The sequence below is a fragment of the Dermacentor variabilis genome, chromosome 10 (assembly GCF_050947875.1).
Source record: "Dermacentor variabilis isolate Ectoservices chromosome 10, ASM5094787v1, whole genome shotgun sequence".
Taxonomy (NCBI): domain Eukaryota; kingdom Metazoa; phylum Arthropoda; class Arachnida; order Ixodida; family Ixodidae; genus Dermacentor; species Dermacentor variabilis.
Genome location: NC_134577.1, coordinates 23,418,158 through 23,431,518, shown reverse-complemented (window position 1 = coordinate 23,431,518; position 13,361 = coordinate 23,418,158). Strand labels below are relative to the sequence as shown.

General features: G+C 51.1%; 1 protein-coding gene across 2 annotated transcripts in view; it reads right to left on the bottom strand.

The window, feature by feature from the left end:
- Positions 1-3,042: 3,042 nt before the first annotated feature.
- LOC142560126 (uncharacterized) overlaps positions 3,043-13,361 on the bottom strand; it is a 49,717-nt gene continuing 39,398 nt past the window's right edge. For both annotated transcript variants that reach the window (XM_075671959.1, XM_075671960.1), the window contains exon 5: positions 3,043-5,535. In XM_075671959.1, the coding sequence (XP_075528074.1) occupies positions 5,148-5,535 (388 nt within the window). In that variant the 3' untranslated portion in view covers positions 3,043-5,147. The remainder of the gene's footprint in view (positions 5,536-13,361) is intronic.

Here is a 13,361-nt window from a genome sequence, read left to right as displayed (position 1 = left end):
GCTGATCTTCCACATCTTTCACAATCGTCACTGACATCCAAAAAGGACTGCGGAGCAGGCAGGAGAGAGAGAGAGATAGATATGGGGGGGGGGCAGGGATGTTAACCAGAAATGCGTCTGGTTGGCTACCCTACTCTGTGGGACGGGAAAGGGGGAACAGAAAGATGAGGTAGGGGGAGGAGTGGGGTCCAAAAGGCCGGACCTCAATTCGATATGGGGCTGCAGAAAACCACGAATAAAGTCGGCGCAAAACAAACAGGAGCAGACGACACAAGCACTGTGTCGTATTTATGGCGTTTGTGTCGTTTGTTCCTTGTCCTGTTCCTGTCTGTTTCGCGCCGCCTGTAGCCACGGATCCGTACTGACTACCAACTACACTTGGCGACAACTTTTTGTAGCAGCACGGCGAAGGATACGGAGCCGAAGCACCTACCTATTAGCGTTGGTCGTGCTGCCACAGAAAGTTGTCGCCAGGTATAGAGCAATGTTAGTTGCAGAATTGTGCGTTGCTCTATTCTTTTCTGCTGCGGAAGTCGACTTTCGTTTTGTTCTGGTCCTTTTCCTCTACCTGTACGCGGTGTATAACTGTACGCATTATCTGAAGAGCCACGCGCCATTTTTAGACAAAAACACGCCCACAGAGACGGTATAGCATGTTCGGAGAAATACCCGCATACACCCAACTATAAAATATCAGCTCGTCATGTGGAGCGCCCTCAGCTCGTTACATGCAGGAGCGTTGTCCAGCCGGTTGTTTCATTATCTCAGTCGGCACTCGAAAAAAGAAAGAGTACGGTCAGATAGGCACGCCATATATACCGCAGTGCTTTGCGTATGCTTTACACAGTAGACATGTCCTTGTTGTCTAGTAATGGTGCTTCGATTGTTCGATCCATGTTATGCAAGGCCCCGTCCCCGCCGTTGTCGCGCGTCCCGCATAAATCACGCGACGGATGATGGTCACTGTCCATAGGGGGCACGTGCATGATTAATAGTGCCGGTGATGACGCTAAAATGCTTCATTACTGAAAATAACACTGAGCTGCGCGCAGGAGCGTATACGCATGTGACGCAATTCTTCAATATAAAAACCGCTAGAGAGGATGCATTTATCAAATGAGTCATCACTTTCAGTCGGTTCCGACCCCTCTTCGGACAAAACAGTCGCTTACTACCCCATTGTCGAACGTGGCACCCTTGGTAGCAACACCTGCTACCAATAAGTGCAGTCTAACTAAAAGTCGCAATTTAGCCCGAGAGGCGAGGCATCGATAGGGATTACAGAGTGTGAGGCAACTACACGAACCAAGGTTCGTGGTTTTATCGGCCATACAAACTGAAGCAAACATTCGCTTACTAATTCAGCTAAGAAACGTGGTGTCACGCGCCCACGGGCAAACGTAAAGAGATCTTACTCGATGATCGCGAACACTCACTGTCCCAACGCTGGCGTGACGTAGAGCACGCTTCGCGCTGCCTCTGGCGTCAACGCGTCCCCGACACTTATTTGACGCCCAACGCTAGGCGCGCGCGAAGACAGCGCACTTGGAGCAACTAGCCATCTCGGTCTTTCCAGCCGCCGCAGACCACCTCCGAAATAGGGCGTGCGTACAACCATGCGCAGCCACGACCGGGCTATAGGAGGAGGCGGCCCTCACTCCTCCCCCTCCCCCCCCCCGCGCCACCAGGACGAGCTTCATCGCTCGACCTTCAGCACTGGGCGGCGTTGCGCATTAAGCCACCATCTTTCTCGGCTCACCCTGGCGCGTTCTCCCTGGCACCTGCTGCAAACTTGCCGCGCCTAAATTTTATGATGAACCTCACGGCGACGCCGACGACGAAAATTAACCTGGGGTATCCGCAGTTGCTGTTGTAATAAAGGTACTCTCTGTGCTGTAACGAACTCTTGCTGTACCAGTTGATATCATTCAGCTGCGGCTTTTATTGTTAGAATCGAATACTGCGCAAGTACCCACGTTTACATTATCAAATGCTGGAGGCGCAGGCAAATATAGCAGCGATGGCGGCTACATCGCGCCGTTGTGTTCGAACACTGCACGTAGAACTTGTTGCAGTGCATGGCCGTGTCCTGGTTATCTGCTGTTTAAAGTTGCCGGCAGTGACGAAATCTTTAATTGTGGAAGTATTCTGCCTCCTCCGTGGCCGAACACCACTCAAGGTGTGGCGAGGTGCCCATGCGCAGAGCGGATCATAAAACGTAAAACTTTGCCTCGTGACAGAAACCGTTGCGGTTAATCGTAAGAGTCAGCGGTAGCTTTCTCGTGTGACCTATGTACCGCCTATTTCTGAGACGTCTCACACAGGGCGAAACTTACCGCCATGCATCGACCAACATACCGAAGCAGCAGCGAGGGTGTTTACTTCAAGACGAGGGAGTGTTGACAAACTTGAAACGCGATCCGGCGCATGCCTTGTGTACGCTCTGTACACGTGTTGGTCGTGACGCGAGGCCCGCATCTGTGTTGGGTGCGCGCCTGTCTTTCAACGCTCCGCACTTAGCTAGGCGACGGCTTCCTCCGAGATCGTGTGGCGCGTCGTTCGATCTCGGAGGTCACGTTTAGATGACGTCATTGCGAGCGTTCTGCAATCGCGCGATCCGCTCTCTCCGGCTCCACACCCGCGCTTCCTCCTATATATGCATCCTGTTGCCGCTCCATCTGTGGAGGGAGAGACACCACGCATCCAAAGTAATTGAAGGAGCTAAAGTTATATCGTCTTAGCAATTACTATTTCATCAGCTGATAACAGTACCGCGATTGCCGTGGAATACAATTTCATACTAAGCGCACGTTTAATTAGGCCTTTAGCAACACAGTGTTGGGTGTTTCTCTACCGGGAAATGTTGCTTAGTGCCTCAAAAGGTACTTCCGGCGAGTTGTCTGCTTCCCATTCGCTGATGTTTCTTGCGATCAGAAATTTTCAGCTTTATTTCTCAATTTCTTTTTGATGAACTCCCACTGCCACAAAGAGTTCATTCAAGGACATACAGCGTCACGCAAGGCAAAAAAGTGAGAGATTGCATTACAAAGGTACATCTCACTTTATTTTTCGTGTGATCACAGTGCGTAAAAAAGTACAACACGACGATGACAGCAGAACACCGACAGAGTTCGAAAAGATCACCAAGCTCTCGTCAAACAGAGTTCTTCGTAATTTTGGCTTAGTTGCTGTCGCACGCACGGCCACAATGGACTAGCACAAAGACGCACCCATTTATATATGCCGACGGACAGTGGGACCCTGGTAGAAATTGACTTCGCGACTTCGGACCGACGTGGCAACATACCTGACGTCAGCCTGAAAGTTGTCTGAACACTGTTTTCCGATGCGAGGTCATATACAAGACAGACGGGACACAGACGCGGGCGACGAGATTCCAGTTGGCACCAGTACCCAGGAAAAACGAGGCAGCGCGTCATTTGGCGTAGCTTACAAGACAAAATATAGAGCTTTAGATTCGGGGTACGTAAGAACGCAAGAGTTGAGGGGCCCCGAGCGCTAAGGGACCCCCCAACGCTTGCGTCCCCCTAATCTAAAACTCTCTAATAGCTTCGAACTTCTCTCCAAAGTGCGAAAGTGATCACAGAGCAATGTTGCAACAACATGGCGCGTAGGCAAAATAATAACTAAAGCAAAGAAAGCAAAACGCACAGGACACCCGCAGTGGCCAAACCTGGCAGTGCAACACCACTGTCGGAGAGGGCGTATGCGGGACTCGTTGTATTGAAAGACAAAGTAGCGTAGGCCGACGCCACTGCCGGCGCTTAAGTGAGAATACCTATAAGTATTGCAATGTGCTCGGTCGCACTGCCTTGTTGTAGCCTAAAGTGCCGTGTGCAGCAACTCTGTGCAGAACAGAACACAAATAACTCACGAAATGTGGCTATAGTTGCCCTTTGAATAAATTACTGGCTAGAGGGCATCTTCAAGGGGGTCTGTGTCGTATACCGGCGTTTTGTTTATGAGCTGACACATTTCGCATGCACTTTGAGCAGGTGCTTAAGTCTCTAGATACAGCGTAATGCGAAAGCCTCATCCGAGGACGCTTACTTTACTAACGCTACTTCTATCCACGCCAGCCGCTACTCTGCCTTCACGCTAGCTTCAGAATCGCGCCATCGTGATATTGAAAACGTCAAGAGAAAGCAACGCCAATCAGCTTAAACAGTGACGTAAAAAAAAAATGGAAGAACAGCTCGGGCCACTTTACTGGTACAGACATGCAGACACAGGGTCTGAATTGTGACATCCCAAGTGCAAAGTGAACAGACGGCAACGAAATTCGTACAGTCAACAGCAAAAGTTTGCGGGATGCGGTTTCCCCTTCAAATGTGAATTCCTGCACTGTTAATGCATGACACTTCGTATTTAATGGATCACTGTGTAGGTGGCGAAGGCTACCACATGCTGGAACATTTAATTCGAGGCTGTGTGACTACGCTTCGCGAGAATTCAACTTCTTGGCAGATCCTGCGTCCCGTAAACTTTTGCGGTTGACTGTACCTGTAGTAGAGAAGAAGACAACGCTTAAATCTTAAGCTGTCCATGGCAGACGACAGGTCAAAGAGCAAGATTAGATAACGCGATCCGCATCTCTCGTATAAGCGCGCAAATAGAATGTTTGGCTATATATCGTCTTTAGAAACCAGATCAAGAGACATCTGTTCTCGATCTACGGTTTTCAATAGGCACTTCTGGTCCTATTTACGGGCACCCACGAATTCCACCATGTTGGCGTTTCGATCCAAAAGCAGCCGTAGGTCGCCTGTGAGCCACTGTTCTTTTTTTTTTTATGTGTGTGTTTAATCCCGCTACTTGTCAACACTGATGAACTCACAAGGGGGCTCTGGATTGGCTCTGCACAGAGCTCCGATTGGCTCGGAACGACGAAATGGCGGCATTTGACGGGATCTAGAATAACGCGACACGACAACACTCTCGGACGCGGAAAGTTGACCGTGGACGTATACGTCATCGTGCTCGAGGGGCAAAAATGACTCGGCGATTCGACTCCGCAGAAGGGCAGACGTTCCGCGTTTTCGCGGGCGTTAATTTGCGGCTGTACAAATCGGACACGAAGGCAGTTCGCCGAAAGGGCCCCTCGTGTTGAGGATGTACGTGGGGAATCACGTGAGCCCCAGCCGCTGCAGGATCTGGACGAACCGGCTGCTCTCGAAGAGGGCCGAGTTGACCATGGCCAGGAGCACGGCGAGCACCATGATGGGCAGCACGACGGCGACCACGTAGTAGAGGATGACCAGAAGCGAGGCGAGGAGGACGATGCCGACCAGGAAGAGCGCGTCGGCGCCCCACGGGTACTGGAGTATCTCGGACGCCACGACCAGCGCGGGCTCGACCACGCGGGTGCACCAGTGCGCGGTCGCGGGCTTCTCGGGGCAGTCCCCGGGGTCCGGTGCGGCAGCGCCGCCGCCGCAGGGTTTGTGGGTCGCCGCTACGGCGACGCTGGGAGTGCAGGGCCGCGGCTTTGCGTCCCGCGGTGAGATTTCGTCGGCTCTGCGTGTTTAGGGGGAGGAGCGATGCGTAAATGAATCACTGAAGGTACACTCAAGAGGTGAGAGGGCGGAATACTGAGTTACTTTTCTACATATAAGGAGTCGCTGGAACCGTGATACAATCAATCAATCAATCAGTCAATCAACAATCAATCAATCAATCAATCAATAATTTATTTATTTTCTTTCAGTGTTAAATTCCCACAATATTTGTGGGGACGCAACATTCATATGGGGACGGATTAACAGCGAAGCCGTTTGGACGGCAAGCTCGCGTGTATGCATTATGAAATCATACTTTTCTTTTGTTTTGCATACGGCACCACACTATGCCCACACAAGCGCCGCCGCGGTCACCGCAGCCGCGCCGGCACCTCCTACATCCGTGACGTTATAACCACAGAAGCGCAGTCCACTGCACAGGCGCCGTCGCCAGACTATTTGCACCCCCCCCCCCACTTCATTATTCGTCAAACGGGATTTAAAACAAAGCGCACGAAGGTCAACTTGCTACACTTGTGCCATCTTCGGCTGGTCGTTTCTGAGCGCTCTGAAGCGCTATCGCGAGCGGCGTTGTCTTCGGCTGGTTGAAGGAGGGTGCGCGCCCTGCGTTCGGCTGGTTCTTCTCGATTGCTCTCCTCCATCTTGGAGCGCTGGCGCTCCGAGCCCTGTCGTCGGAGCAGCCGTCGAGATTGAAACTAAATATCTCAGCGCCGCGTCGCAGCTGTTGGCGACAGCGCTCCGTAACCTAGGCAACCTAAGCCACTTCAGGCATCTCGACGAACGCTCGTCCTGCCGATGCGTCCGCCGGTTTTCACGGCAGCGCAGCGCCGGCAGCTTTGTATGGCGAAACATATGACGTTGGCAGTAGTTACGTGGTTTCGTATCTGCCATTTCCTCCTCTGAGAGTGAGTCGCACTTTCGGCTTACGCGCTTCTCCTCCACCTCTGAGCTCGGGGAACGCCGGATCTGCCCGACTCTGCTTCGGGGGATGGAGGCCTTCAGTCGAAGATACCATTAGTCGAATTTATGCGGTTCTACTTGGACCCCAGATATTAAAATTGCTTTTGGAAGTTGGCGGAGTGCTTCAAGCCTGCTTCACATCCGCCGCGGGTAAGCCCGGTATTGTATATCTCCGGGATCGGCCCACGCATACCTGTCCACGCGCCGTGATACGGACGTAAGCCGGCCAGGGTATACCGCCCCTGTGAACGCATGCGGAGGCCAGAGGTAAACTGCTTCGCTGTGAAAGCTGGAACAGCTTAATGAAGGTCCAGGCTCATTTTACAGTCAACATCGTGTGTAGCAAACAGCACCGTTGTTAAAGCAACGTAATATATTTTTGCAAAGCGTCCGCTGATACGAAAAGTCGCAACAAGAAACAATGTCAAGAGCCGTACTAGGCGTAGTATAAACCACTTCGCTTAAATAAGGATCGGTAAGCCAAAAACACAGAAAACGAATCAAAGGTCGCGACGCAACCTTGCAAAATCCCGCTCCGACTCGCCATGACGTCACACATTTTAACGACGTCTGCTCGGGCCTTGCTGATTTTTATAGATAATAGATAATGTAGATATACATTTATAGATAATAGACACTGCATTATACAGGAGCCCAAGGCGGAACTTGGCAAGATTTTGGGAAATCTTACAGCGCCGAAATGGGCCCACGTAAGAGAAGATGCTTTCAAATTCGTGACGTCACACGGGCGTGCCGACGGTGAAGTTCCGGTACGAAATTTGAAAAAAAAAAAAAAAACGTTTGGTGGTCATTGTTCTGTTCCTGTAATCAACCTCTTACCGCGAAATTAACGGCAATATGATTTCGAAAGCACATATTATGTGTCTAGACTGATCTAATATTTATCGTGACTGCATGGCTCCGTTGCTTGATTTTAAATAAAATCGGCAAGAAACGTGGCTTGACGACCGAAAAAAAAAAAAGTGCCTTTGAAGCTGGAAGGATACTTGTCACCCCGTGCACAGGAAAACGCCGCAGCTGCTCGACAGAGGTTCAACAAGATATTTGAACGAATGAACAGAGCTTCGTTCCCCTCTTCTTTAGGAAGATGGGACGGCAGGCTAGAGGCTACCGAGCCTGCGTGCGCCTGTTGTCCTGTACGCAAACCTGGCGCGAAAGCGCGCATTTAAACACGACATTTCGAAGTTTCGGTCCTAAAAATACCGTTCATTAATGGACAAAATGACAGCATGACGATCATTCACAATAAACAGCGTAGCAACAAACACATATGTCAACTGCACACGTGTGTGTAATTCGCCTGTGTAATATTAATGGAATGTTCCTTCTATTTCTTTTACGTGTATTTTTTGTTGTATCGAGAAGCCCGAGCACAAGCGCGGGCAATGCCAGCGCTAGCACCCCTTTTACGTACGTATATTACGTGCACCTCTCATCCGTAAAGGGACAGTGTTTTCTTTATGGTCGTGTATATCGTACACTCCTTCGTGTCAGTTGGCGATAATTTTCGGTGGTATGTATAGCTCGAGCGTTTTTCGGAATACGATTTCTTCAGACCCAGTGCTGCCTGTCTTCCGCTGTGTTTGTTTGAACACGTGACCCGCAGCAGGCGTCTCGCTGGCAACGCCGTTTCGCTGCTGCTGCGCAACATTGCAGGTTCTATTGCGGGTCACGGCGCCCACATTTAGATGGTAGCGAAATGAGAAAAAAAAAACCATCGCGTACTTGATTCAGGTGATTATTCAGGTACTTGATTCAGCATTTGTTAAATTACTCTCCTCGTGTCCGTGTTTAATCCGTGAAGACCACAGTCGCTTTACCCGACTCCTCTCATCGCGTCATAAATGCTCTCGCCTTTTTAGAGCGCAGCTCCTAGGCGCCCGTTCGTGCGTTGAGCGTCGGCATCCTCGGCGTAAAACTCGAGCGAACGAGCACAGCGAAGGACGAAAGAGCGAAGGCGGGGCGTGGTGGGGCGGAGGTAAAAGACGGGGAGAGCGAAGAGTGCGAGGAGAAAAGCGGAGGAGGACGGCGCAGCGGTACCGTGAGGAGGGTATGGCAAAAGCGTAATGTTATGATCGACCTGTCGGGTGTGAAAGACATTCAGGCGTACGTTCCCATGACAAGATGGTTTGCCTCGTACCAGAAAAGGCTGTTAAGATAAGCCTGAACCTCCACCTGCCAAGTGTGAGAAGCTTTCAAGCGGGCGTCCCCTTGTCAACGTAAGCCCTCTCCTTCGAAACAGCGTCACCCCTTTTTTCCCGAGCTGACGCAAAGGGAAGGACGAAGGGAAGAAAACACTAAAGGCAGGAGGTCGCCGACGGCAGAACCCACTTCCACAGGCTCTCCACAAAGACGTCGACGACCGCAGGACCGCCAGGGGTTATTTAAGGCCGTCGTGGCCCCCGTTTTAATCATAACCGCTCGACACTCGGATGAGAGTCACCACCATGTACCAATGAAGTGAATATAATAGTTTATACTTTTTTTTTTCATCATCACGATGCCCGCCTTCATCGTTGTTTTTTTTATCCTTGCGGTGAAGACCCACCTTTCCCGCTCGAGATCAGTAACGAAGAAAAGCATATAGTGCCGCGCAAGACGGGCTCTGCGGTGACGACCGCTACGACATGGCGCCATACTAGCGCGCCGTCGTCTGTTCACCGATGACGCCATCGATAAGGCATGCGGCGAGCGAGTCCACCCATACCACATATGGAAACAAAGCACTGCATGAGCGGAGGTCTGTCTGCGGCGGCAGCTGTGAATGGCGCCCACGAGTCACCCACGCGCTGCCTCTCGCGATCTCCCGATTAGTGAGGCAGTCGCGCCACACTTCGCTCCGTTTTCAGTGTGCCGCAGGAGACAGATTGTCCGCGACAGGCGCGCTACTCACAACATTCTCTACTAAAGCGTGCGCCTATATAATCATAGTACAAAATATTGACACGCATACTTCTCTCACGTACAGAGCTGTGCTAAAATTTCGCGCTAGGGAGTATCGTAATCGTCGATGAAATCTTTTCGCTTTTTTCTTTTATTATCATTTTTGCGAATGCATATCTCGTCTGCGAATGGAGGAGAGCGAATGCCACATCTCCCGCTTTCGCTCATTTTCCGGCTCAGCCAGGTCACGCGAATTTGCTGGAGGCATTAGAGGGTTCCTTGTCAGGCCCCGTAAGCAATTTTGGTTGGCCACAAGGAGTTGTATATGGCCGTCCAGGCCCGACGAGACGCCGTCAAAATGCACGACACCGCGGCGAGTACGCTACGAGAACGGCGTCGCCCACTCGCGTTTCTTTTCTTTCTTTTTTATGGGCCTTTTCTGGCTTACTAAAAGTTTCAATTCTCACGTTCAGAGTAGCTTTTGTCGCTTTGTAGAATTCTAATTTACTGACGCAGCTCAACTGAATTTCCCCTTCAGTGTCTCTTTAGAGAACCTCAGGGTGGTCAGAATCATTCCGCAGCCTTCTTACTGCGGCTTCTCTATTGATCAAATTGCATGTCGATCAATTTCTCTTTGTCCAGTTTTTCGCACGCTGCGAATTTACTCCTCATGCAAGAATAACATCGCGTAACGCGACCGATCAAATGTGAGAGCGCTCGGACAACCTCGCCGTGGTCTCTCTCGGGGGGAAAGGGTGTTCTAGACGGGGCCACCTGAACTGGATGTGGTAACGAAATGCCGAAGGGCGACTCCTTCCCCCTCGAACCGACGCCACTGGCTCGTTCAGGGTCAAGTTTACCACCTTGACCCTCTCTTGGATTCCTTATCTCAAGGTCCTTGAATATTGCTACACAACACGGTTTCACCGCACGCGCACAGCGCGCTGTCTCCCCCGCCAGTAGAGAGGGAGAGGTTTTTATTTTCGCGTCAGCTCGCGGCTTTCGCCATGCCAGGAGTTTCTCGTTGCTTCTCGACTCGCGCGATTACAATATTCAAATATAGAGAAATGAAAGTGCAGTGCGTACTTTCCTTTCGCTGTTGCCCCCCAGAAGTCCTTTGCAGGCTCCGGCATCTCGTTTCTATTTAATTCACCGTAATTCGTTCGCTTGGAACTTTTCAGTGCCTGTTGTAAGAGTTGAGGAGGACTTCGGGATGAAAAACTTGGGAGGTTTATTTACATTATTTACAGTCAGACGTCAATTAAGTCTTTACGGGCCGGCAGCAACTCGGACGCTGTGGCCCGTCGCAAGAAGCTCGAAAGAGAAGGATCAAGGAATGCTCTAGGAATCCTCCTCTGCTGCTCCCGGTCTGCGTCTTTTAAGCCCTTCGGTGTCTCGAAGACACGTCACGTTCGGCCAATGGGAGAGCCCGCTCAGGTGACGCCATTTTCGGCCAATCGGCGAGCCCCCTCGGGTGTCATTTTCGGCCAATGGTAGGCGCCCGTGCGATGGAGTCACACCCGGCGAAGAGAGTCGCTGCTTGGTCCCCCTGCGGTCTTGCCTTGCTGACTTGCAATGCGCCGTCACAATAGATGGACGGGGCCACGCCGCCAGGTTTTCACGGTGCATTACAGCCGTCTTGCTTCGGGACCCACTTTACCCGCAACAGTGCCAGGCTCTCGCTTCACTTTCGGGAAGAGTCAAGCAGTGAATAGCTCCACCGGCGGCACACGAAGTGGGGGCCGCCAACTTGTTTGCACGTGCCGCGCCTCGGGAATGTGGTATCCGTGCTTCTACGCTTCTTAATTAGCCGAGGCGCGATTCGATGTGGCCTGGGAACTCGAAGTAGGCTCAGGAAACGGTCTCGTACCTAACACTGTGCGTAGCGCGAACACGTTCGCGTTGAGCAGGTGTTGGGCGTTTGATTGGCTTCTTACGACACCGAAGGGAAGAGAGCATCGAGTTCCTGTACTCTAGGTTTTGTTAAGAGGTGCTCTTCTGGGATGGGATAACGTAACGATCCCGTGCCAACGACATTTTCCGTGGCCTCAATTTTGCAGCGATGCCTTCCGCTGTGTTCTATGCCGCTCTGCGATTCACCGTTCGCGGCCGGCCGATATCATCATCATCATCATCATCATCATCATCATCATCATCATCATCATCACCACCACCACCATCATCATCATTTTCTTATGTCCACTGCAGGACAAAGGCGTCTCCCTGCGATCTCCAATTGCACCTGTCCTGCGCCAACCGATCCCTCCCTCTTTTTGCTTGGTATATATAGCGTGGCAAATATGGCAGATATAACTCAGTTCCGATCCTCGAACTGGATTACTGGAAGAGGCGGGCATTACTTCCGCGAGAAACTAAAATGCGTCAACGACTAATTAACAAATGTGCACTGTTCTTTAATTAATTAGTTTACGTAGCACATATTTGTAATTTACGAATGGCGTAGCCCATGAGTTCGCAATGTGTATTCACTAGGAACGAATTCTCTGGACGACATCAATATCGATGTGTCCATTCCCAAAGTTTGCGATGGAATGCAGTGCGCGTTCAAGTTACTTTATTATTTTTTTAACAGAGAGAACGCCGTTTTATGAGTAAAGGCACAAAAGTAAGTGGACCAATTTAACATCGCACATTTACTGCAAGTTTGGCGGCACATGCATCTTAAGACCGGTATACCACCCTCAGAATTCGTTCCAAGTCGATATGCCTTTCAAGATCGCCGGCTACAGTTTGTCAATTGCAATATGTGCATAAAGTAATAAACATGTGGCGAAGAAGACAGGGCGTGTGCGTCAGGCGGATCGTCAACGCCTCGCTCGAGAACAGGTCGAGCTCGCGCGCTCGGTGTCCGACGCTTGATCAACAGACCTGCCTGTGTATCGTCTAACGTTCTGGCTTGTTAGTTAAACCGCCTTACATATTTGGTGGAGGTTGCTAGGTTTCACCTAACCCAACCCTATAACTCCGCTGTCGGAAGTCGCCGCCCATCATGCCTGACGATGCAAGCCAAACACCACCGCCGGCCTCTAAGCTAAGGAATATTTGTTAGTTACTCGATGACACATTTTTGTACCTCACGGACGTAACGTCCATCTCTTCGAGTAATCCAGTTCAAGAACTGGAATTGTGCTATACCTGCGCCAAAGGCAAGCGGTGTACCGCTCGCCTTGTCGTCTCCACGTCAGGCTGTGTACACGCGTCTCTCTACTGTCGAACATTCGCGAGCTGCTGCTGCTGCGGTGCCGTGACCTATATGCCCCGCTTTCAACGCCATTAACCTCTGCGTTCATTCACCTTTCTCCGGGCACATCACGGAGGGCGTGACGCCGTTCTACTAAAGAGTCTTAACCCGTGTCGTCCCAGCTGTGCGTTTCACCCCCACCCCCCCTTCGCGACGTGGGACAGCAGTTTGACTAAGGATTTTATAAACCGGCGTGTTTCTTTCCTTTTTTTTTTCCCCCCCAGTCGTCAGGAGTGGCTGGGAGTCGCTCAAACGGTGCCGAAAGCCACTCGCTCTGAAGTATGGCGCTGGGAGTGTCGCGCTGACGTGTAGTATCCTGGGCGTATACATACAGGGCGACACGCGTGTTTACCGTGCATGGACGTCGACTGCGCCGCATTCGCCTCGACTGGCCGCATTCCTTTGCTCGTAATGAACGCGCGACGTATGTAGGGTGTCCCAGCTGGCTAACTTTAGCCAAGCTCTTCGAGGAAAAAAAAAACATGGGAAGAACACGGTGCAAGACGCGATTTTAGTAAATATAGTGTGCTGTCGTCAGAGGTCTGGCTACCGAATACCGTAGCTTTTATCTTTCTGTCTTGCAACTTGATAAAACACGGGGAACGCGGGAGGTGGAAATTCAAGACGATGAGCAAAACGAGAAGAACAAGGTAAGAGCAGGAGCCAACGTTTCGACAAGTGGACGTGTCTTTTTTTTC